Raw genomic sequence first — 24,628 nt, forward strand, 5'->3', positions numbered from 1 at the left:
GGGGCATCTACCACCTCTCTGGGCCACATGTTCCAGTGTTTCACCACCCTCATCGTAAAAAATTTCTTCCTTATATCTAGTCTGGATCTACCCTCTATTAGTTTAAAACCATTCCCCCTTGTCCTGTCGCCACTGGCCCTGCTAAAAACATGGCACGCAGTAACATATCATGCTATGAACCAGACTCCCCTCAGGCAAGTGCTTGGCAATACAATAAGTCGTCACAAGATGAGCCCCCGGAGGTGCACCAGGTCGCTTTATTCGTCATTTATGCCCATACTACCGTCACACTTCTGCGTCAGTCCCCCAGCGGGCAGAAACCCCCGGGGGCCTGTGGTTCAGCCCGGGCTTTCCCCAGCTACCTCCAAGGCAGCGGCCAAGGCAGCGGCCGGGGCTGGGGCTGGGGCCGGGGCCGGGAGCGGGGCCGGGGCCGGGAGCTGGGGCCGGGGCCGGGGCCGGGGCCGGGAGCTGGGGCCGGGGCCGGGGCCGGGGCCGGGAGCTGGGGCCGGGAGCTGGGGCCGGGGCCGGGAGCTGGGGCCGGGGCCGGGAGCTGGGAGCTGGGGCCGGGGCCGGGAGCTGGGGCCGGGGCCGGGAGCTGGGGCCGGGAGCTGGGGCCGGGGCCGGGCCCTGCCCCGCTGAGCCCCGGCACCAGGCGGCGGCGGCGCAGAGAAGCGAATCTTCCCGGGCTGCTGGCAGCCAATCGGCGGGGGCCGGGCTCGCCCCCCGCGGCGGGGAGGGAGGCGGGCCGCCGCGCCGCCGCGCCCGCGGCCGCCGGGCATGCTGGGAGCGGTAGTTTCTTCCCAGCGCCGCTCCCCGCGGTGGGCGGCCGCAGGACTACAACACCCAGAAGGGCGGCGGGCGCCGGCCGCCGTCCCGCCGCGCTCTCCCCGTCGGTGCCTACGATCCCCAGCGCTCTCCGCGGCGCGGCGGCGGGGACCGGGAAGGAGAATCCGGTCCGAGAGGGAGCGGGCCGGCGGGGCGCGGCTGCGCAGAGCGCGGCTTCCTGAGTGTCTGGTGGCGGCGGCCATTTTGTGGTGCTTCTTCCCTCTCCTGTTCGGGTTGCGGTGTCGGGACCTGGCGAGGGGGCGAGACGGAGCGGGGGGAGCCGGGGCCCTCACCCTCACCTTCCCTTCGCCTCCCTGCGCGGCGGAGCCCCCCCTCCGGCGCTGCCCCCGGCTGCGGCTGAGAGCGGCGCTCGCCCACCATTATGGAAGACGACGGGCAGCCCAGGACCCTGTGAGTGGGGAGGGGACGGCGGGGGAGCGGCGGGGCCGGGCCGGGGGGCTCCGGGGGTGGGGAGCGAGCCCCGGCGGGCCCGGGGCGGAGCGGGCCGGGCCGGCGGCGGGGCGAGGCGGGGAGGGGGATGCGGTCCCGGAGGCGTGCGTGGCCGGGCCGCGATGGGGGCGGGGAGGCGCGGGCCGGGCGGGAGCGTGGAGAGGGGGGGAGCGGGGCCGGCGGGGCGCGGGGGTCCCGGGGGAGCGGAGGGAGGCGGCGGGCGGGAGGGAGCGGAGCGGAGCGGAGCGGAGGGCGCCTGAGGGGAGAGCGTGTGAGGGAGGGACGGGGAGCGGGGTCCGGGGCGGGTGTCGGCCGGGGAGCGGAGGGAGAGGCGCGGGAGAGCGCCGCTGCCAGCGGCGGGGACGGGAGGGCGCGGGCTGGCGTCGCAGCCATCCGGGGGGAAAGCGGGGCTGCCGCCGCCGGGGTGGCGGCGAGGGGACTCGGGGTTTGAGGGGGTCCGCGTCCAGGGCCCGGGGGGAGCCCCGCTGCCCGGCTGCGGGAGCCAGGCTCTCCCGGGAGGAGCGGAGCGGGCCGGGCCGCCCCCCCGCCCGCCCTCCGGTCCCCTCCTCACAGCGGCCCCGGCGCTCGGAAAGTTCTTTGTGTTCCCCCTGCGGTGGTGGGGTGGGAGCGCCGTGAAGCGAGGCTCTCTGCAGCGGGCAGGATAGGAAAAATCGCTTTTCCCTCCAGTATTTTGCAGTGTGGTTCAATAGCAGTCTCTTGGGCCCTGGCAAATGAAATAACTGTACGCTGGCCGTGTCTCTCTAGGCAGTGTTTAATCACTTGGTGGCTGTCATCTGTTTTCTGTTTAAAAATATAAATTTGAGCTTTTTTTTGGTTGCTGTTGAGTTCTTTTCAACTCTGCAGGTATGGTTTTGATGGGTTTTCTTTGTCCTATTGACTTACATGAGGGGGGCTAGTACGTATGGTTAGGCACTTGAGAGCGTATAATTCTGTTGATGATTATTTTAACTAGTTCGTAGATTTTCAGTTCCCAGTTGCCAAAGGGTGTTAGGTGCTGTATGAACGGTACAGCGTTTGGGCTGTCCGTACAATAAAGGCAGCCTCAGCAGTACAATGCTCAGGCTGCCCATATGAGAAACACAGCTCAAAACAGTGCAAATGAAATCTTTGTCTATTTGATTCTGGGGACAGTAGCCTTCAGAAAGTCTTTCAAAGATAATTTGGATTCAAGGCCACTTTAAAGAAACTACTGAAACAGAGTAAAACATCTCTGAATTGCTTTAGCTTGTTTCCACTACCAAAATGATGACTTGGCATTTAAGGCTTTTCGAGGCGATTTGTGTTTTTTCTCCTTCCCATGTCTGCAAAAGTTCTTTTAACTTGTTTATAGTGTAGCGTAAGTACTTAGTCCTTGCTCCCTGAGATGCATAGTTTAAATAAGTGTATCTTAAATGCTTTTTGTGTTGACTACCCAAATGGTCTGAGTGTGCTTGGCCCAGATAGTGGGCATAGTTTTCAGAGTGTTGCTTTAGAATGAGAGGAGGGAAAAGGGCAAAGGTACACAGCATTTTACTCATTTTTATTTTCAAGGTTCCTCTCTGCCTGATGGGCTCCTCTTTTTGAAAATAAGTGCTCTATCTAGGCTAAGTTTTAAGATGTTCTTTTACTGCTAACAAGTTTTGGTGCTGCATTGGGAGTGGGTTCTTCTTACTAACGCATCCACTGATGACCTGACTTAGCCCATAGTCACTGATAAGAAAAAGATTACGTTTGTACTAAGACATCTGAAACAGCATCTCTACAGCTGCCCAAGATGTTTTATTGCACACATGTAACTGTTTAATTTGTCAAACTAATAAACAGCATATACGTCCATTTCCTAGTAGTTTTCTAGTAACCACAGTCATGTAGGGTTACTTTCCTGTAATTATTTGAGTGCTTTTTTCATAGAAGACAAAAATTCTGCTGTAGCATTTCTTACATCTCCCTCTTGTCCCTACTTTTATCTGAAATATGTTTAAATTTAGAATTGCAAGTTGTGTTTTAAAGGTTATTATCCTGGCTAGTACTTTTCATGTAGAGCTGTTATGATCTCTCATATAAATAAAACTCACTGGCCCCCAAGAACAACTAATAATATTGTTCGTTGAACTTGTTTTTGTTTGTTTTTGCAGGGAGAAAAAAGTGAAGAACAAATTGTTTCTATAGCTATTTGACCATGTGCATAGGTACTTGGTTGATAGTTTAAGTGATACTTTATCAATGTCTTTGCTATTTCATTTATTCCTTCAGGAAAGAAAAACTAAACCTGTAGGTTAGGAAGGAGTTTTCTTTTTTAACACTTGCAAGCAATTTTTTTAATTATAAAAAGAAAAACCCACCAAACCACCAAACGTTTATGCCCATCTTAAATATCTCTGGAATAATTGTTTCCATTTGCGGTGCTTACAGGGCTGTTACGTTGTTTTCAGTCATGATAGGCCAGTCATGAACCTCTAAGAATTCAAAATATTTTCTGAGGCTTAATATAGAAAATAGACACCATTTGCATTTTTATTTCTCACATTTCATAACTAGTAGGCCTTCATAGAATTGTGAAGAGTAACGTTCAATATTTTCTACCAAAAAGTTTTCCTTACTGCTCTAAACAATTTGAAGATAACTTGAGAAAGGAATGCATTTTTGTAGGATTTGTCACACCCCTCAATTCAAATGTGATATAGAAAATTTACGACGTGTAGTTTTTTTAGCTGGTCCTAAAATGAACTGTGGGCTTCTGATTTTTTTTTTTTATAGAACACTTGAAAGCTCTGTTTTCTGTGAGTACTGCCAGATCTTCTTCCATCACAAGCTGTATCAAAGTCCTTTCTCTACTTTAAAGTGGAAACTAAGCTCTGAGAAACCTAATGTGTTGCTAATGTTATCAGGTGTCACTGATAACTGGAAGAAAAGTTCCAAATTTGTATGTTCTTCTTATTAATGGTTTTAGAAAAAGCTTCATGAGCAGTCACTGGATACCTAGAAGTTGTTGTATCATTAGCCTTGCCGTGGTATATTCTAAGTACCATGGAATTTGGATGGGGTGCAGAAGTAAGACTTCAACTGTGAATCGGGAGCTGGATTCACTTCTCTTATACTTCCTTTCAGCTCAGTTCTCTTGTAGAGGAATATGGTCTTCTAGTGGAGTCTATAGAGGGGATTTTTCTTGGTATCATTTTATTTCTAGTAGCTCACTAGCACTAGGCAGAGATGCTACTAGAATTTCTATGGACTTTTCACCACATCAGTTACCTTATTGCTTACCATATGTCCTTCATTTAAATATGGAGTCTGCCAGTTCTTCCATGTTGTCTGTGTGAGTGTGAAAACATATTTACCATCTTTCCTCCAAGTAGTATGTAGGGGAGTTTTGTGGACCTAATAGTAGTGGCTGTCAATGTCCCTTTCTTCCTTACCTGTCTAGGATACAATGAAAACCTGTATACCTTCACAAAGAGGATTTTTCTGTTCAAGCCAAAGAGTTTAATTCTAAAACTCATTACTTGCTGATATGTGCTTCTTCTATTCTTTAGACAATTTTACAAGATCTCTGAATTTCAAATACAGTTTCTTATTCTTTGTGTTGTCAGCAGCATTCAAAAGTGTAATATATTGAAATTTATGTCAGGAGATTACATACAGATATATATATATATATGGTTTGGGTTTTTTTGTATGTGCTTATTAATTGGTATTTAAGTGCTTCAAACTTGCAGAAGGGAACAAACACTATTGCCTGTATGCAAAAAGCCACAACTTTTGCTGCCCTGTCACATTAACCAAGACAACAGCCTATAAAAGTATAGTAAGTGCTTCTTCTCTGTTGGCTTTTATAATTTTTAAGAAGTTTGAATTATATATCCTCTAAAATGTAATAAAACAAAAAGGTAGAAATACCATGCAATAGCATGTTAAAAGTCATATGTTTTCTTTAGGTGTGGTTCTACTTATTTTGATTTCATAAAGTAGAATAGAAAATATGATGTTATGTTATATCCTGTATAAATTTGAGCTAGAAAGGGGAAAACTGGGTGCACCAATAGGCTGGTGATGTGTGGCAGGTGATTAGCATCAGCTGAGGAAAGTTTTGTGTTTCCAGAAAGGTAAGGTTTCTGTTCCTAATGTGTTGAATATATTTCTTTCCTTAGTTATATAGTATTCAAACATTGTACACTGAAGATGTTTGCTTGTATGTTTTTTTAAGTCATCTTTAACTACTGAAGGAGGTAATATTACTGCAGCCTACTTTACTTAAAGACACGAAAGTAACTATCAGGTGTTATTTTTTAGTGTATTGTTTCAAATTTGTAGGGGTTTGTATTCCCCTATTTTACATGCAATTTGAGATTTGGGTCTCTGTGGATGTTGTCCTTGTTATGTGAACCTTTTATTGTGAAGTATTCTCACTGTGTGTATTATTCAAGTTTCAGAGTGTTAGCAACTTGTGAAAGGTATTAATGCCTTCTGAGTATGGTAATACTAAACATCAAGGCAGTATTTATCATATACATTTAGAGAATTAATGGGCCGTTAGGACTTTACATCCCATTTGAATCTAGCAATCAGGTGGTCCAGAATTACACTGCTGATTTTTATGAAGAGGCAACCTGTTTCATAGCTAAAGTTTATGATGCAACATCCTCACTCACAACTATCTTGATGAAGACATAGTGGCATTGGAAAACCACCTAGTATCTCTTCTAGCAGTTAGTGTAATTTATCTAGCCTGAATTGAATAGATTTATAAGGAATGGATTTTCCTGGCTTTTTTGTCAGACCAAGAGGAATTCTTCACATGGCTTTTCAGAGTTCTTGCATTTCCAAAATCCATATTGATATTATGCAGAAGAGGCTGAGATTTTGTTCTTCTATAGTGTTAATTGTACTCCTTGCTGTATCTGATTTTGCAGTAGAAATAATGTTAGTAGGACTTCACCATATTTAATTTCATGTCAGTGCTGCTGTACAGGTGCTTATATCAGCATCCTGCTAAGGAATGGTGGTAACTAATAGTGTTCTACAACATACAAAGGGAACAAGTACTAGTAATAAGTTCACAGCACTGCTGACACTTTATGTGGGAATTCCTACTGGTGATTATATCCATGTTCTATCTGATTTTAGTAGTATCTGCAAAGGTTAATATTTCCATTTAAAACTATTAGTGATTTACAATTTAATCTTGGTGAATGATTAACAAAAATTTAGTTAAGGTTTCAGAAGGAAGGTATGGATAAATGTTTAACTGCTAAGTTTTCAGAATAGAGAATTGAAAAGTCAGTGAGATGGGCAATTTGTCCTGTAATTGGTCTTACAGAATTCTGCAGTTTTTAACTCCTTTACTGAAATGCTTCATAACAATACAGACTGCGAATGTAGCTTCTATTAATGACTTATATTAATTCATATGTCTTTATTAAGAAAGCAATGAGTACATGAAAGCCTTTAATGGATGTTTCTATATTCAGGTGATGTGATATATAAGAAACTCACTCTGGATCTTGTGTAGCATTTGAGTCCTGACTGAGAAAGTGCAGAACAGTTTCATAGTTGTTGAAAGAATAACAACATTAAAAAAAAAAATCTGTTTTTATCATTGTATGGTGTTCAGATGAAAACAAATAGTGTCCATTTTAATTTTGCTGAAGCTAGATGAAAGTCCAGTTGTCAAACACAGAAACTGCCTTTCAAAATTTGTAAAGGGATGCCCATTAAGCAAAAGAAGTGTGCACTTAAATCGCTGTACTCAAAAGAATTTGGCTTATGCATAGACTTAAGAAATGCTGTTTCACGTTTATGTTCACAGAAGTGTATTAACAGCTCAGACTGACTTTAGTTTACTGTACTGTGACATTCTATAATAGATCACAGTAAAATAAATGTATATTGTTTCAACAGCTAAATCACAAAAGTTCTGCTCGTGTTATTGGTTGCATTTGCATACTTTGTTTTGACAGGCTTAATTGTAAAGATAATGAATGTCCCTGTGCTGATGACTTTTGAGTTCTGTTGCTGTGACAAGCCTTTCTCTTAACTGATCGCTTTGTTTACAATTTGATTACAAATTAGTCACTTTTGTTTAAAGAATTCAGTTTTGCATGCATGACTCTCTCTCAGCCATCTCTGTGACCTGATTTTACTTTTTGTGAGTGTAACCTGTAGCAGAGTATCTAGAAGTAGTTCTAAGACTCTGCTATTGGATTTCTGGCTATCTGGGTAAATCTAGGACTCTATCTAAACTAGATAGGTATTTCAAAACTTGGAATTATTTCTAAGGTTTTGTAAATAAAAAAATCAGAGTTTGGGTGATATTAAAATAACACTGCCAAAATTTTGGGGAGTTTTATAGAGGTGGTAGCTGTTGAGATGGGTGCTGTGCGGAGCATTCCTATGGCATAATGCTGCATAAATTGCCCTGCCTATTGGTGAGTGGGCTGGTTTTCCAAACGTTCAGGAAAACAGGAAAATTGACTTCGTCACTTGCAAGGCAGTGCAGTTTATGTCTGATAGCTGGTACTGAACTAACAGGAGTTAGATGTGGGTTCGTACCCAAATTCAGAAGTAGTCTTGATTAGATGCTCAGTGGGAATTGAAACTTAAAACATCTTTGCCCAGTTGGTTGCTTGTTCTACCCAACGTTCTTGAGCAATGTTCTTGCTGGTTTTGACGTTTCTCTGCCAAAGAAACGACTGACACTAGATATCGGTGTCCAGTATTATGTCTCAATCAAGCTTCATGTTCTCAGTTGAGTGGCCAACTTTATAATTTAGAAACCACATGAATGCTGCATTAAAACTATGTCGTGAAATAATTTGTAAATACTGTCTTTAAGATACCTGGGCTATCTAAAGGGAGATTTTTCATAGTCATTTAAGATTTTAAAATAGTAATTACATTAGAAAAGATGAAAATTTCTGGTTTAAAATGTTGCTTTTGTTTCCTTGTGTAGCTATGTAGGAAACCTCTCCAGAGATGTGACTGAAGTTCTTATACTTCAGTTATTCAGCCAGATTGGACCATGCAAAAGCTGTAAAATGATAACAGAGGTAAGGCCTTCCACATCCAGGGGGGTAGCAAATATAATGTAACTTAGGATAAAGTTGTCCAAAATAAATGGAGTTGGGGGCTTCTTTTTACATTACTGGTAGTGGGTTTTTAGGTTGCTTGTGTTTGGCTTTGGGGATTACTTTTTGCAGAAGAGACGTGTTGTTGTGTACTGTCCTGTACTTTGCCTGTAGCCCTGACGTACCTTTTACCAGCTGATGATGAGATTCCACTTTGTTTAAAAGGTTGTTACCCCCTCTTTTCAGAACCACATTGTTCTGATGATCAGAAACCTTATTGTTTCAAGTGTTATTCATGGCTATTTTGTACATTTTTCACTTTATTTGAATGTGAGCCTCAGTAATTCTTTTCCCTCTCAAATCAATCCTTCTTCACTATGGATGAAAAGTAAAAAATCCTTCAAAATAAGTTTTGCTCTTCCTGAGCCTCTTCTGTGCCAGTGCGAATAGCTCTTGTCTGCACCTGTCTGTTCTGAAATTATTTTTTTCTTGAAACAAAGTGACAAAATTTCCCTAGTATTCCAGATAAGGTCTTTTGTTCAAAGTGTTGGTAAGTATTAATAATTTCTTCTCTCCGTTGTAAATACTCTAGTATGTTTAGGTTTGGTAGCCATTTCTCTGTTCTTGTTGACACATCCTAGGCAACTTCTCGCTCCCTAATATTTTTCCTTCCTTCTGCATTTATAACTGATGGACTTCAAGCAGGCAGGGACTAATTGGAACTTTTGCTAGGTTTAATCTTTGGTTCTTCAACTCTGGTTTTCTGTATGCTCTTCCTACTTTTTACTACTTCTTATGGTTCGTACTAACTTGTAATTACAGATTTCCTGAGTACAGTCACACTTTATTTGTCAGGACCGTTAATGAAAGTATTAAAAGGCAAGTCTTGCGACCAGACTTCTTTAGGAACACTACTAGTAACTCCTCTGTGGTCTTCTTTTCTTTTCAATGTGACACACTGCTTTTTTGGTTTTTAGCTGCTTATTATCCACCTGATGCTTGTTTAATCACTCTCATCTTTGTCTTAACTAATAATTTCCCGTGTGGCATTTTATTAAAACTTTTTAGTGAAGATAAGAGCTCTGCCACATTTTCTATAAGGTTGTTGAAGAAAGATAACTAAACAGAAGGATAACAGAGCACAGTTGTTAACTGTTTCTTCAGAGAGAAACCTTTGATTGTCATACAGTCTTCAGAAATAAGGTACTGCTGCTCCAGCCTTCAGCTGATTGAGAGATGTTAGCATCCGTTTGATTTCTTGAGAACCAGATGAGAAATTCCAACAGTCATTTTACCTTGATTTAGGCTTTGTGGTTTTAAGATTTTACATAACCATAGAAATAACAAGTGAGATGTCTTTATGAAATAAGTAGATAAACAGAAAGCTACTTGCAGCTATATTCAGTCATACGGAGGTGAAGGCGCTGGGCTGACCTCAGCACCTGTCACCAAGCAGTCAGCAAGTGCAGGTTGGATTCGAGGCTGGAACTGGCCTGCAGCTACAGCGGTTTTAACTGTCAAAGTACCTGTCCCTATTGCCTAGCCTTCTAATCAGTTTGTTGCAGACTTTTCATAGGCACTGAGTTACATGTAAGTGGTTCTTACCTGTCCGTTGTTATTACCGCCATCAGTCAAGTTTATACCTGAATGTTCTCCTTTTGTGACACCACCCGCCCCCCCCGCCCCCCCCCCCTTAGCCAGGTGTACCAACTGTTTGCTCGCTCTCTTTTTCATTTGTAGAATACGTGACATGAATATGTCAAGCATTTAGATATTTCAAGCGTTTGGGGGTATATAATACTCAGAGGGATGGTGTGACTAGCATTTACGGGTATCTTAAACACCTAAAGATCTGGGCATCTGCAAAAGAGGCTCTTCTCATGTTCAGACAACGGCTTAGTGCAAAAGAAGAGACACAAACCCCCAGTCTAAAAGTAAAATTGCACTTCAGTTGAAGCATAAACTACAGTAAATCTGCTAAGGCCTTAAATGGATTTCCCAAATCTTGTATTCATTGCAGCAGGAAAGTGGTATGGGAAGAGGGGTGAATTAAGGCTTAGTGTTTTTGGGGCATCTGGGGTGAATGTGCTTTTGGAGCACTTCGTGGCTGTTGTGACTTAAACTCTTCTTTTATGATCTCAGGTACATTTTCTCTCATCTCTTCATTTTGCATCAGTTAGGGACAGTTAGTACTGACTGTTTAGGAGGATGACTTCAGACTACTTGATGATTTTAGGTATATAAAGGCCTTGTGATCAGTTCAGCTATTAGATCTTAATAGTTTCCCCTCTTCAGATGAAGACAGAACTATGTTTGAAGATGTACAGTCCCATTTTACGGGGCAGAATTAGGATTTCTTTGTCGATATAGGCGTGCGTGAATTTTCAGAAGTTAAACAGTAAAACTGGTAAAGGCCTGCACTTAACTTGTGTTAGAGCTGTGCTCTGTCTGACACTGAGGGAGGTTGATACTCAAGAACATAGATGTCAAAGCAGTTTCTTTATGTGCTAGACCCTTCCCTGTCCATGCAAGAAATAATTTGTGTAGTTTAATATTGCCGTTTATCATCTTTTGGTCCATATACATGCAGAGTAGTTGATGTAGATATGTTGGTGTAAGGCTCTAGTTTTTGTACTCATTACATCTTTTAGGCAGGTTAAATGCAGTGCTAAAGTTGGCATTCTAATCATCGTTTCCACTTGATCAGCTTTTCTGAAAACTTTTATGTTCTTTGCACTTAATACTCTGGTACATTTAATACTTCAATGAGCTTTGTTTGTCAGTACTTTTAAAGGTGACTTGATAGGCCATCCTACAAAAACAGGTTATACCCAAGATTTGACAGAGTAACAATCAATTGATTAATATCTTTTTCCCTCAGTCAAACTATTTTGAGCCTTTTTAAAGGAATATTTCCCAGTTGCTGGGTATAACATTTTTCACTTGAGACTGAGAATATGCAACTTCTAGGTTGCCGTCTGCTAGTGATTTTCAGGCAGATAAAAGGAAAGACTTCTTAAGCAGGAGGAGAGAGAAAACTGGCGAAAATGTATCTGGGGAGCAAACCTTTGAAGCTTTGAGTGTATATAGATGAGGCAGAAGGCCATTTTTGTTCTTCTCTCAATTTTTCTGCTTTTTTCCCCCCTTCCATCCAGTCTGCAGATCACTTTTCTGGTAGTTGAATTATTTTTAGTTTAGTAAACTTAAAGTACTGAGCCCTCCTACAAAGTAAACTATACTTCAGAAATGGCTAGACCTTTAATAAAAAGTCCATCTTAAATAATTCTTGCATTTAAGTGTAATGTCAAAGGCTATTTCATAAATCTAATGCAAATCATTCTTAAAGTTTCTAGCTATAAGTAATATATTTTCCTGGATTTTCTTCTCAGCAACCCGATAGCAGAAGGGTCAACTCTTCTGTTGGATTTTCTGTTTTGCAGCATACAAGCAATGACCCTTATTGCTTTGTGGAATTTTATGAACACAGAGATGCAGCTGCTGCATTAGCTGCTATGAATGGGAGAAAAATTTTGGGAAAGGTAAGTTGCTTACATTGTAATCTTAGATTTAAGAAATATAGGTTTGTGTAAAAATATTAATAAAACTGTGGGGCATTCATTTTGTTGGAAGATGTTTACCAACGTTAAATATTGTTAGAATAATACTGTTAAAATACTGATTTAAGTAAGTCTTGTAAGTACTGTACTGATTTAAGTAAGTCTTGTTTAGGAAACATATTGTTTGTGATGTTCTGATTACTACAGCGTTTTATATTGAATGATGATTTGTAAACATTGACAGTTGTAACCCACCCTTGAATGAACTTATGAAATGTAAGAACTTCGTGAATTTATACTAAATCTTATACTTATTTTCAGGAGGTCAAAGTAAACTGGGCAACAACACCAAGTAGCCAGAAAAAAGATACATCCAGTAAGTAAAGTAATGCCACAGTATCACTTCTACACAAATACTTCACAACGTGGTAATAATTTGTCATAACTGCATTTAAACATAACTTTTCTCCTTCCCATCTTGTGTTTAATAGAATTTTGCAAACTAATTCTTCTGTTTCTGCTTTGCAACTGGGGAAACTGGAGTGGACAGATTAAATTGCTGCTGCTCATCAGATGGAATCCTGGGCGTTCCTGGTTCCCAGTGCTGTGTGCAGAGCATCACTTTCTCAGGAGCTGAAATTTTAGATAGCAGTTAAATATTTGATTAGTAAATTATTTATTTTCAGATCACTTCCATGTGTTCGTTGGGGATTTAAGTCCAGAAATAACAACAGAAGACATCAAGTCAGCATTTGCTCCTTTTGGTAAAATATCGTAAGTATCACAATAAACATTTCCAATATCAGTTAGAAAATATGACAGTGAATAGTTGTTTCTGAGTTGAAATGTTATTTCTTATCTTTTTAGATAATTTTTCTGATGTTAATTTCCTTATGTTGGGCGGGCAGTAAAGAGGGGTTATTGTTTCATCTCAGTATCTATCATGATTGTAAATACAGTAATGTAATTGTGCTCCAGTTTTGCTGAAAGCAATGTGCTTTTAACCTAATTTATATGCTAATGTCCTTCAACTTTTTATTAAAATTTAATTACTGTTCCTAAGTGTGACTTTTTGTTGTTCAGAATGTGTACAGAATAGTGACTTGACAAGTGGTATATGTTGCATCCTCAGTGTATTTTGTATGCGTTCATACTGCATTTCGTGGGCAGTATAGAAAAATGGGCAATTAGAATATAATTTTATGAAGCAGCTAGTTAAATAACTTGTGAACATTTTGGAAAAAAGCTAATATTTATGAGAATGAAATCTACTTTTTTGGATGATAACGGGATAAATTAATATTATAATATTTAAATGAAAGAATGGTGGATTTACAATATGTGCACATTTCTGCCAGTTAAGAGAATGTTTCTTTAAACTTCTCATAGATAACTCGGGTGATACTAAATCACCTGGTGTTTTAATTGAACATATTTAACATTACAAGAATCCTTGTGAGTGCTAAAGTATGTGTGTCCTTAAGAGTACTGCTCCAAAAAAGTCTGTTAATCTTCTATCAGTGTATCTTTATAAAAATCTCTCAAAGTTGCACATGAACGTTTTTGTACTGCTTTACAGGATTATATTTCTAAGAACAAAATTCTTATTTTTCTCTTGTTCTGTACGCATATTTTTAAATGAATCATAAATCTTATTTCTTACCTCTGCTATTTTGTTTACTTTGCTTTTTGTCTCTTAATGTGGTAAGTAGTACTGTTTTAAAAATCAATTTAAAGAGAATAATTCAGGTTTCTGTTTCTCAATCTATATTTATACCTGAGACCTGCAGTTTTTCTAAAGTCCAAGTCACAATTAAAAGTAATAGCATTCTGGTTATTTTGCAGAATTGCTCATAAGAATGGACAGGATCTTGAAGGCTAACTGCAAGGAACTGTGCACACTGGAACTCAGTTGTAGATTTTTTCTCATTTCTATTTATTCTTATTATACATTATTTATATATACATATTTTAGTATTTACATTTTAACATTCTATATTCAGTGCAGTTCTATATTTCCAATCATTTTAACTTACTCACTAAAATTTCTGTGTAAATTTGTTGTTTTCGTACTGGTGTGCTTAGCATTGTTGTTAGTTTTATTCTCCTTTCTTAAATTTCTGAAAATGTCAATTTTTCAAAATTTACAGCTACCCAAACTCCAAAATGATGGTAGAGAATTGACCAAGAAAAATAAAGAAATCTGTTAACAGGCCATGTATGCCTTTTAATTCCTATTTTTTCCTCTTTTTCGATTTTTTTAATATTTCATATATTTTGTATCACTAGGCAGAAGACATTTAACTATTTAGAAAATGCATGGTAAATTAGATAGAATTGTTACAGTAATTTATAGAACAGTAAACCTTAGAGGACCCTAGCCAATAGAATATTAGACAAGGAAACTTTGTTTCTCTTATACTTCAAATTTGAACATTCTAGTTTTAGCCAGTATAGGTTATGTGGATAGGTTGCATGTTTATTACATGTTATTTTTTTTGTCCTACTGCTTTTTTCTAACAGGTAAAGAAGCAATAGGGAGAGTTCAGGAATGACTGTAGTTTTAGGGCTAACTGAATTTATAAGAAAAAATTATGCTCACAATACAGTGTGTGTGGTTCCTTTTAGTTTTTATTTTGCAGGTTATTATTATTACCCTCATATAGCTGTGCTTCTTTTCACAGGGATGCACGGGTAGTTAAAGATATGGCAACTGGAAAGTCAAAAGGCTATGGTTTTGTATCTTTTTATAACAAACTGGTGAGTAATCACAATTTAGATTTAAAATAATTGCCTATTTTGCACTTCTAGTTTCGCCTCTTTGTTTATGTATTCACTATGTATCAGACTTTCCCAAGGGAAATAAATTTGCGGGTACAGGACAAATTTACTTCAGTCAAAAACTTCCGTTATTTATGGTGAAGGGTTGAAACACTTCAGATGACAGCAATGCTATGAGAACATTGCAAAAAAAGATGGGAGGACACCGAAAGCAGATTCCTGAACACAGAAAGCTTGTTTGGGTGCGTTAGGGTAGTTCAGCTTAGTCTGTGGAACCGTCTCGCCCACCGTGAGCTGGGTGGCTGGTCTGATCAGCGGTGCTGTGGGTCTCTTAGCTGAGGCACCGCGCCAGGCCCAGTGCAGTGCCCTGTGTAAGGTGGGAGCCCCTGCAAAACGGCGCCCTGGAGCCCTCAGTCCTAAGCAGTGCAGTGCTACGCAGCAGGGTTTGGCGTTTGCCAGGTTTAGGTTCGTGCCAAAGCGCAGTCTTTCTGGGGACCTAATGCAACCAGATCTGTCATACACCGAGTTATTGCTGGATCGATTTGCTTGAGCTCTGCGTCTCAGTAAAGCTCTTGGTTGGTCCTTCGCTTGAGGTGGTAGAACGCTTTGAAGTCTAAGATGGTTCTTTGTATTGAGCAATGAATTTACAGCTAAGAGTTGATTCTGTACTTCTAAAGTATTTTGCTTATGCATATTGTAAAACTGAAGGCTGTTCTTGGTTTTGTGCTGGATGGTGTTACATAGTGGATAATCTTATGTCTGCTTGGGAAAAAATGCTTCCGACAAGTGACTAGTCGGATATTATTTTCTGATATTAAAGATGTCATTTGTAGAATTTAATCAGTATAGCACTGATAAAAATAGTGCTACGCCGTACCATTTATAGCAATACAATTGACTCAACAAATAATTCTTGGTAATTTGAAAGTTAAATAAGTGTTTGACAATGTAAGAAATTAGTGAAAGTTATTTGGAAAATTGAGAGGCGTGTGTAGGACAACATGGGGAAACTGCAAACCGTTTTCCTTAAATATGTTGCATAGAAGAAACACAATGGTTATGGATTTTAGGCATCTAAGCCTGTTTGTGTGGTCAGAAGTCCTACATGTCAGGACTTTTTCTGTCTTCCATAACGGTTGTCTGGAGCTGAATCTTAATCAGAAGAAGTTGGAATTTCTTCGCTTCAGATTTGCAAATACCGTAGGATATTACAATTGAATGCCTTGATTTAGTGCATTTTTCCACTTCATTTTTTTTTTTGTTGCAGCTGAAATAGACAAGAGGAATGAATGTTTTATTTCCTTGTACCCCTCTTCCCTTATCATATGGTTGTGTTTGGTTTCTGTGACCATAGGGGAAATGTTGTAAGTCACATGGAATGCAAGTTACTGGATTCTTTTAAGACTGAGCCATAAAAACTCCAATTTAAATTCTGTATTCATTCTGCAAAATTAATGGATGAATTCTAAATGTGATACTAAAAAGTGCTTCTGAAATTTATGTCCTGATTGCTGTTCATTCAAACAGCAGCTGCACCTATAGGGTTACGGCACGACCATCCTGAGCTGGTAGTTTAAGGCCTGTTTTTCAGAATTTGTTGTCATCCTGCTAGACTTGGCGAAGTGGGATATGTTCCCAGACTTCAGGTACTCCAGCCTGAGGTCTTAATGCACACCACAGTTATGAGAAGATTAAAACTCCTCCATTGAACTGGAACAGTTACGGCATGGTCTCCGTTTTTGTCGTAGCTATGATCCTCAAGACTGGCAGCAAGATTCATTAGAGCTAGTTTCCTTTCCTAGTCAGTTTGTGACCTATTCGTTATGTTTTGGGAGTGAGGGTGCTTGAATAAGATTTTTGTTGTCTCGTGTTTTGTTTGTTTGCCGTCCCGTCCCCCCATCCCCTTTATTGGTCATCTGATAATTGCTTTTTTGTATTTAAGTATTGTCTTCAAAATGAGCACTCTGTGTAGTTAGAACTTAGAAGGATCAAGGTCCTTAGTGATTGGAGTTTGAGATGAGTCTGCTATAACTGGAAACCTTCAGTGTGAGGCAGGACAATGGTAGCTGCTCACCTTTAACTTCTCCATATGTTCTCTTTGTCCCTTGTGCTTGGTGTTTTCTTTCTTAAGCTTTCTGCCCTTGGAAAAGCATTTCAAACATATGTACTATTTGCTCTGCCTCTCTTCTTTCAAAGCAGTTGCGGGAAAAATTGCTTCTTGGAAGTATTAGCAAACTTACCCCTTGATTACTAGCTGTTTCTGCTTACAGTGTGAACTTAAAGATTGTCTTCTAATTGATGCTCAAGATAAGAAGTTAAGCCACGTGGGCCACGGACTTGTGTGTGTGTTCATACAATGACTTTAATATCTAGAGAACTTGCAAAGCAGTCTATGTTCAGACATAAATTGCATGCCTCCAGAGGGCAGAAGAGAGGATGGGACAGGGGGGTGTGCAAATAATAAAAGAAAGGAAGCTTACATGCTCAGTCTGTCTGTATCTCAGCATTACAGTGTCTTAGTAACTACCATTCAGCCTTCCCAGAACTTAGGATTTTTCTACCTAAGCTTGGCCTATTATGTTGAGTGCATATTAAGATTCTGAAAAAACGCATTCAGATCTTATTATACAATGCCTTTTGCAAACACGTAGTGCATGGTATAATAGTTACTTGGGTTACATCTGAGAAATTTTTCAGTGAGAGATTTTGATGATTAAAAAGTCTTTCCTGACTTTTCATCTGTTAGTATTAAATATACTTTTGTGTATTGTATTTTTAATACAGTCAATTGGCAAAGTAATTTGATTTTTAATATATATAATTTATAGTTGATTTATTTCAGTAATTGCTTCTGGCATCTGCGTGACCTTTGCAGTTTTTTGGGGCAGCCTTCAAATATTCTAATGCAGATGCTTGTTGTGTGAAGGTAGTATATGTATGAGTATATGTAAGCTGTCTTCTAACCTGTGTGTAGAAAATGGGGGTGGGAGGAAGGTTTTACCAAATCACTTGTGAGGGCCTTCTTTGTAACCGATTGGCTTCATGTTGCTTCATTCTTGGCTTCTTGCTGTGGTTGCTCAGAATTTCTTTTTTTTTTTTTTGTACTGTTATTGGTTTTGTCAACAGAATTAACTGACAACCAAGTCTTTCTTAAAAGTAGACTTGCACATAATTCTTGTTTGGATGTGTTATAATCTTTATTTTAATCTCTTTAGGATGCAGAAAATGCTATTGTACACATGGGAGGCCAGTGGTTGGGAGGCCGTCAGATCAGAACTAACTGGGCAACACGGAAACCGCCAGCCCCCAAAAGTACACAAGAAAGTAAGACCTTCATGTGAAATGCTGTGTTGTGTTTGCTCTCTTGCATGGCACCGTTCGATGGAGGAATAAAACATAATGTTGCCAAAATCATGTCACTTAATTACATATCTAGCTTGACTTCCAGATCTTAAAGAACAGATTTTTTGGGTATATTATATCAGCGTAGTGGTGGCACTACTGGTCTGTCATAAAATACTAGATGTGTTTGTTAAATGTATAATCCGCACTTGTGTACAAGGTAAGTATCTGGGACTTTGTGGTTACTGTTAGCTTACTGCTTAAAAACAGCCTTCTCTCTTTATAGATAATACAAAACAATTGAGATTTGAAGATGTAGTAAATCAGTCAAGTCCAAAAAATTGTACTGTATACTGTGGAGGAATTGCCTCTGGGCTAACAGGTATGATTTGTTTTATTGCCTTTTTTATTATTGAAGCTTTTTGGACACCAAGATGGTTACTAATTCAAAAATATTATATGTTATAGATCAACTTATGAGACAGACTTTTTCACCATTTGGACAGATTATGGAAATAAGAGTGTTTCCAGAAAAAGGTTACTCATTTGTCAGGTATGGACAGAGGAAAATAAAATCTGTGAGGTTGTTCATGTTGTAATGTTTCATCTTTCTGTAATTTCACTTGATTGAACTTCTGCTGATACATTAAAAGCTGTCACCGTATGTTCATAGAAAAATTTGGAACTTTTAAGTGGCCACCAATCTTTTTACCTGAGAAGATGAATATCTGTGAAAGCAGATCTTTTTCTCTGGATTTTCTGTATGTATGGAGTCACCCTTTTTTAACAATCCAGTGAAAGTACTATAAAGCATAACATTGGTTTGTTTTTACATTCTTTAGATTTTCAACCCATGAAAGTGCAGCACATGCTATCGTTTCAGTTAATGGAACCACAATTGAAGGACATGTTGTTAAATGTTATTGGGGTAAAGAATCCCCTGATATGACTAAAAACTTCCAACAGGTAACTACCTTTTAACCTTTTCATTGTATCACAGAAGCAATTGTGTAAATACCTGTAATGCCTTCCCAGTTGTCATAGCTAAATTTTGTGGTAGCGTTCTTATGAAATTCCATGTTCTGTCTCAGTTATGTTCCAGTTGTTCATCAAATTGGGCTAGTGATTTTGATGGAATATCTGTTACTGTCTTCTGGATATGATGCAAGATAGGGAGAAACTTTGAGGTAATTCTGATTCTTGCTAGTTCACTTACTGCAGACTAGGTGACTATCCATCCAAATATTCTTTGGTATTTCGAACACACACAAACGCGTTTTACAGTACAAGAATCTAATCAAGTCACAGCGATGTCTTATTTATTTTTCTGATCTTATTATTGCTCGTTTTAGCCTCTGATTGATATAGCGAAAAATTTTGCCCTTAGCAGCACAAAAGGAACATAATCCATCTCTAGGACCTGAAGTACTATGAACTATTCTCTCCTTAGGTGGATTACAGTCAGTGGGGGCAATGGAGCCAAGTGTATGGAAATCCACAACAATACGGGCAATATATGGCGAATGGGTGGCAAGTACCATCATATGGAATGTATGGCCAAGCATGGAATCAACAGGGTTTTGGAGTAGAGTGAGTAATCGTATTTAATTTTTTTTAGAATATTCCGAGAGTGTTACATCTGAGTTTCAGGCTCATTTGGTTCAAGGATTGCACAAGGTGTCAAGCCTTAGGTGGACTCCTACGTGCTTAAAGCTTACGTTTAATGATTACCATGGACCGAATGATGGGGTGAGTCACTCCGATCGCTCAGTCACTCTGACTTGTACTCGATCACACATTTTATGTGTATGGGTGTTTTGAGACTCGAGGCACAAAGACTTTATCTATGGTAGAGTTTGGGATGGTGGTCTTGTCTGATATCTAAAAATTTTCTGGATTCTGAGTTGAAGTGGTGAATACTGGAGAGTCTGAACCAGGGAGCCCAGGTATCTACCTAAAGGGTTCATGACCCTGGAGAGAAGAAACTACATACTGACATTTTAACTTGTGCAGTTTCAGAATTTGGGTGGGCTTTTAATATTTGATCTCTTGAAGACTGAAGTCTTCACAACAACTTTTTTGTTTTAACGTACTTTTAAAGTAACTTCTTTGCTTATGTAATTCTTCATTATCTCTTGCCAATTAAACATAGTAAGCCCTGATAAACCTATCGCTGGTATTCGTGCCAATTAGGCGTTGGGAATTTTTTGCATTTCTGCATCACTGATGTTGACTTAGAGCCACCTGCGTGTGTACATGCCTTTGGAGGCAGTTGTCCTATGCAACTAGTACCCAAGGTTTGTGGGGAATTTTTTTTTTAATTTGTTCTTAAAAAGCTTATGCCATTTTCAAGAATCACATGTTGTAGCACTTAACCTGAATTACTCTTTAAGGAGAAGAAGAAATTGTTTTATTTTGGTATGAATAGTGATTTTGGAAGTATGTTTTTATGTTCTTTTTTTTTTTGTCTGTTGTCTTGTAAATAACTTGACTGGTTTGCATGTTTCTTTTTCTTTTTTGTTCTTCCTTCCTTTCCTTTTTTTAACCGTCCTGTTTCTTTTTAAGCCAATCTCCATCTGCTGCCTGGATGGGTGGATTTGGTGCTCAACCTGCCCAGGGACAAGGTGCTCCTGTAATACCTAACCAAGCTGGATATGGTATGGCAAGCTACCAAACGCAGTGAGCTGGGACTCTGTTTAAAAGTGTGTATTTCGTGATAGGCTGCAGTTTCCAGTGACATTCTGAAGACTGGAATGTAGACAATGAAAAAAGAAAATATTTATTTTAAAAATGGAAATGTTTGGAACCTTTAGCACAGCTTTGCTTTGGTGAAGGACACAAATGTCTTCTAGTTCTGCCTTTTTAAGTTTTTGTTCATGATGGATATGAACATGTTTTCCTTTGTGTACAAAAATTAAAAATAAAGTCAATAAAGACAATTCTGACTACAAATTTTGATATAGTAGGAGAAATGGCTAATGAATTTGATCTTTAGGTTACCATTCCATTTTTTTTGTTCTGTCTTCAGTGTTTTATATCACTGTGCTTTTTAAGAGAAATGACGTTGAAAAACAGCAAGTTGCTTTTAATTGAACACACATCCTGAAATAAACTGTGGACCAATCATTACAACCTGCTAGACAGTATTGATTTTTCAAGAAACCTGTGGGCATAGCTCAGAAAGCATATGTAGGTCTTGGAATAATTTTTTTAAAAAATATTTAATTTTTCTACATGCTTAAAGAAAACAGTCTGATACAAAGAGTGGTTCAGTCTAAAATGAAAAACAGTACTGTCTGAGTAATTTCACGTAACTTTTACTGTCCACATTCAGGCACACATTAAAACTTCAGAGCTGGTTTGCTTATTAAGACTGTAGAAATTTGCATTTAATTTTGAGAAGTAAAAACGTTTTTGCAAGTATGTTGTTTGTATTCAAATCAGACAGTCATACTTGTGCTTTTACATAGTTTGAAGGCTACACATTGTAAATATTTCATAATTACAGTGTTTCAAAAGCATGCTCAAACATAGAAGTAGCAATGTAATTATTCAAAGTAATACTTAATATACTCTACTGCTTTAAATGCAGTAGATTGACAAGAATGTGCAAGACTGACGTTTCCAAAGTTGGCTATTATGTAAAGTTACACAAAGAACTATAACAAAGAGCCTTAATTTTAATTTCATAAATCTTTAATGCATCACCTTTTTGTCATTAGAAATACGAATTTTTTGCTTTACATTATTTGGTATGTAAATACCTTGGTTAACAACCTTGTAAACCTATTTCAAGGTTATTATAAGTTGTATAGTATCTTGAGTGTTTTGAAAAATCTTGATGTTTTTTAAGTCTAGAAATATTTTGCCCAAGAATTTTTTAACAAGATTGTTAAAAACATCTTATTTTAGAGAATATTCAATGTGCCATTTGGTAAATGGAGATGCAGTTGAAACAGTACACTGAGTTGTGACTTATTTTTAATTAAAGTTTTTGTCTTTATGGGTGGTTTGCATGTGATGAACCTGTACAGAGGCTGGGTTGTTTGTGTACTGAGTGTGTAAATGGATAAATCATGAAGATGTTTAAATGGTATACTTGGGTTATTTCTGAATTATTTTATGGATACATTGATATAAACTGCCTCAATAAATTTGAAGTTGAAAATGAATGTAAGTTAGATATAAGTACTGTGTCTTACCTGTGACAGCTAGGGGGTGCAAATGTTTCAGCTGTATGCTGAAATACACCGAGGCAGGCACAAGTAAAAAAAAAAAAAAAAGTAGGATTTGCAGTGATAGTTCAGTGAAGCAAACTTGCATTTTAAAAGAAACGGAATGTTTGATTTTAGAGATGATAGTTCTAAATGAGTGTCTGAGGAGCTGCGTATTTTATCTTTTCTGTTTCTTACCATGCAGGTGTTGCAAGTTAGAATAGATTTTTGAATTGGAAACTTGCAGTTTTGTTAAACCCAGCCAGGTTGTGCAAATAACTACACTTAATGCTGTAGCAAATCACATGAGGTTTTTTCCTCCTCTTCTACTTGACATGCTTAATAGTACCTTGACTTTTAGATCAGGTTGAAAGTGAGATATACTGGAAGAGCGATTTAGTCAGTTGGCTCAATTGTACCCAGAGATACCTGTAACTCTGGGCATCTAATGCATGCAATAATGACTGAAGTTAGTGTGGAACCATAAGTGCTTGTGATGACAGAATTGGCCCTTTATCTCTGTTTCTCCTTTATGGCATACGTAGTGTTTTTCCGCTCAAGTTAGGAATTTTGTCTACAGGACTTTTGTTTTTCTATAAATTTTGTATATATGTGTATATCTACGCGAGGATCGGCCTATACATTGTAGTTTGGAAAAAAAAATCCCAACGAAGTCTGCATTTTTGTTATACTTACCCGGTTTAAAAAAAAAAAAAAAAAAAAGGAAATCACGACTCAGTAGATGTATGAATTGCAAGTTACTTTAGGATTTCTTAGACTTCACTTGAAATCTGGGGTTTCTACATAATTCTAGGTGTTTGACCATGTTCTGGATGCATGCTGGTATGTAAGCAGTATGTTCTTTAGGCGCTACTGAAGATTTAGATGATGCAAGTACATTGCCACATGAATGCCCATATAAATGGGTGTAAGATTAAGGCAGTGATCTTTCAGGTCTCAATGTGTAGATCACCTTAAATCTGATTATTTAATATGCCTGCTGTAGAGCTGGGCCGTACCTGACCTGTATTTCAGGATGAAAGACAGGATATACTTTCTCATTTAAGTCTTTTGTCGTTGGTTTTTATACAGCTTTTCTTTACTGGTGATATTTCTTCGCAGACTGCTCAAGATACGGGAGTCTCCAGTGTACTTTAATGTTTCTATAGCACTGCGAGGAAGAGTTGTAATTTGCATTGCTTTCTACTCAGTAGCATTCATAAATGCATCACTGACAATTTTTTGGCACCAAAGAGCCTCTTGCACCATACTGCTTTTATGAGTGACTGTTACACTGTTGTAATTTCTCTAACTACAGAAGTCAACCACTACTTAACCCCTTACCACTAGGATTTGGATTTCAAAACGTATTGATTTATCATGGCTTAAGTTGATGCGTGCAACCTGAAGCAAGGTTGTAATCAGCATTTGCAGAAAATGTTCAATAAAAGTGAAACATGATAAAGGGCTTATCCTGTATTGTCATCTGTCAAAACATTGTCCCTCTTGGCTGTAAAACTGACAACAGGCATACAAGGCCGAACTTGTAAACTATGCACTTGCAATCATGTAAAAGATGTTTTATTTAAATTTTTTTTCGTACAAAGCCATTTTGTATTTTGCAGAGTTGCAGTAGTAAGGCTGTGAATCTAAGGTTACATGTAGCTTTTCATCAGTCCTGCCTCCTTGTGTATATTTGTTAGCGGTTTTCAGACATACTCTTCCTGCAGAACCTTCTTCCTTACTAAGATAACTTCATGAGACAGCTATTCACTGTATCAGAACCATTTCCTTCATTTCACTCGCCAAAAAAGTCTCACAGTGAATGCGGCTTAGTTTTGCAGAAGATTAGTGATTTGTTTTTCTTGTGTTTGTACACAAGGAAGCAGACTTAAACTGTATGGACATGATTAGTGTCTGATACTTCTTAATTATCTGACTGTTTTTGAACAAGGGCACAAGCCTTTGTTAATCACGTGGAACTGTTTCCTGGTCAGCAATAAAAGATTTTGTTGCACTGTTCTTACATTGCAAGAGACAGGCAATCTTTTATTCAGTATACTTCAAAAAAAAAAAAATGGATGGGGTTTGTAAAGAACTGCCTTGTTCCAACTTGAATTTTTATACATGGATACGGTTTGGGATGTGGATTGCTGCTGTAATAGCAAAAGGAAGTTGTTCTTTTGAAACTGAGTGAGAATTTATTTCTTCTGATGATACGTGGTGCCTGTTCAACGTTGGTAGATGTAAGGGTTTCACCATGTAATAACGTTTCTGTTCATAAAAAGGCAACTGCAAGGCAATAGCTGCCGGGAAGGTCGTCGCGTTTCATTTCGGCCAACTTTCGTGAATCCAGTTGATTTGTTTAAAAAGCAAAGCTTAAGATATTTGTTTT

At 39.1% G+C, this 24,628-nt stretch overlaps 1 protein-coding gene across 5 annotated transcripts; it reads left to right on the plus strand.

Annotated features, from left to right (window-relative positions):
* Positions 1-821: 821 nt before the first annotated feature.
* Positions 822-23,705, plus strand: TIAL1 (TIA1 cytotoxic granule associated RNA binding protein like 1). Of its 5 annotated transcripts, none has more exons than XM_082310281.1 (12): positions 1,055-1,236; positions 8,225-8,321; positions 11,729-11,878; positions 12,218-12,272; positions 12,583-12,670; positions 14,581-14,656; positions 17,893-18,001; positions 18,306-18,401; positions 18,488-18,572; positions 18,862-18,985; positions 19,470-19,609; positions 20,585-23,705. In XM_082310281.1, exons 1-12 carry the CDS (start codon positions 1,208-1,210, stop codon positions 20,700-20,702), a joined length of 1,167 nt encoding a protein of 388 aa, XP_082166407.1. In that variant the 5' UTR covers positions 1,055-1,207; the 3' UTR covers positions 20,703-23,705. The 5 variants fall into 5 exon arrangements, with proteins under 5 accessions (XP_082166410.1, XP_082166407.1, XP_082166408.1 ...); XM_082310282.1 differs by having other exon boundaries at positions 11,780-11,878; XM_082310284.1 differs by lacking the exon at positions 8,225-8,321 and having other exon boundaries at positions 822-1,236.
* The last annotated feature ends 923 nt before the right edge of the window (positions 23,706-24,628 follow it).

The sequence above is a fragment of the Platalea leucorodia genome (assembly GCF_965183815.1).
Source record: "Platalea leucorodia genome assembly, chromosome: 4".
NCBI lineage: Eukaryota > Metazoa > Chordata > Aves > Pelecaniformes > Threskiornithidae > Platalea > Platalea leucorodia.

What these genes read in the sequence shown, in the direction of transcription:
- TIAL1 (XM_082310281.1), top strand. Translation starts at nt 1,208, where the DNA reads ATGGAAGACGACGGGCAGCCCAGGACCCT. An exon ending in CCAGAAAAAAGATACATCCA is followed by an intron (nt 12,273 to 12,582) that starts GTAAGTAAAGTA and finishes ATTTATTTTCAG; the next exon opens with ATCACTTCCATGTGTTCGTT. An exon ending in GCTCCTTTTGGTAAAATATC is followed by an intron (nt 12,671 to 14,580) that starts GTAAGTATCACA and finishes TTCTTTTCACAG; the next exon opens with GGATGCACGGGTAGTTAAAG.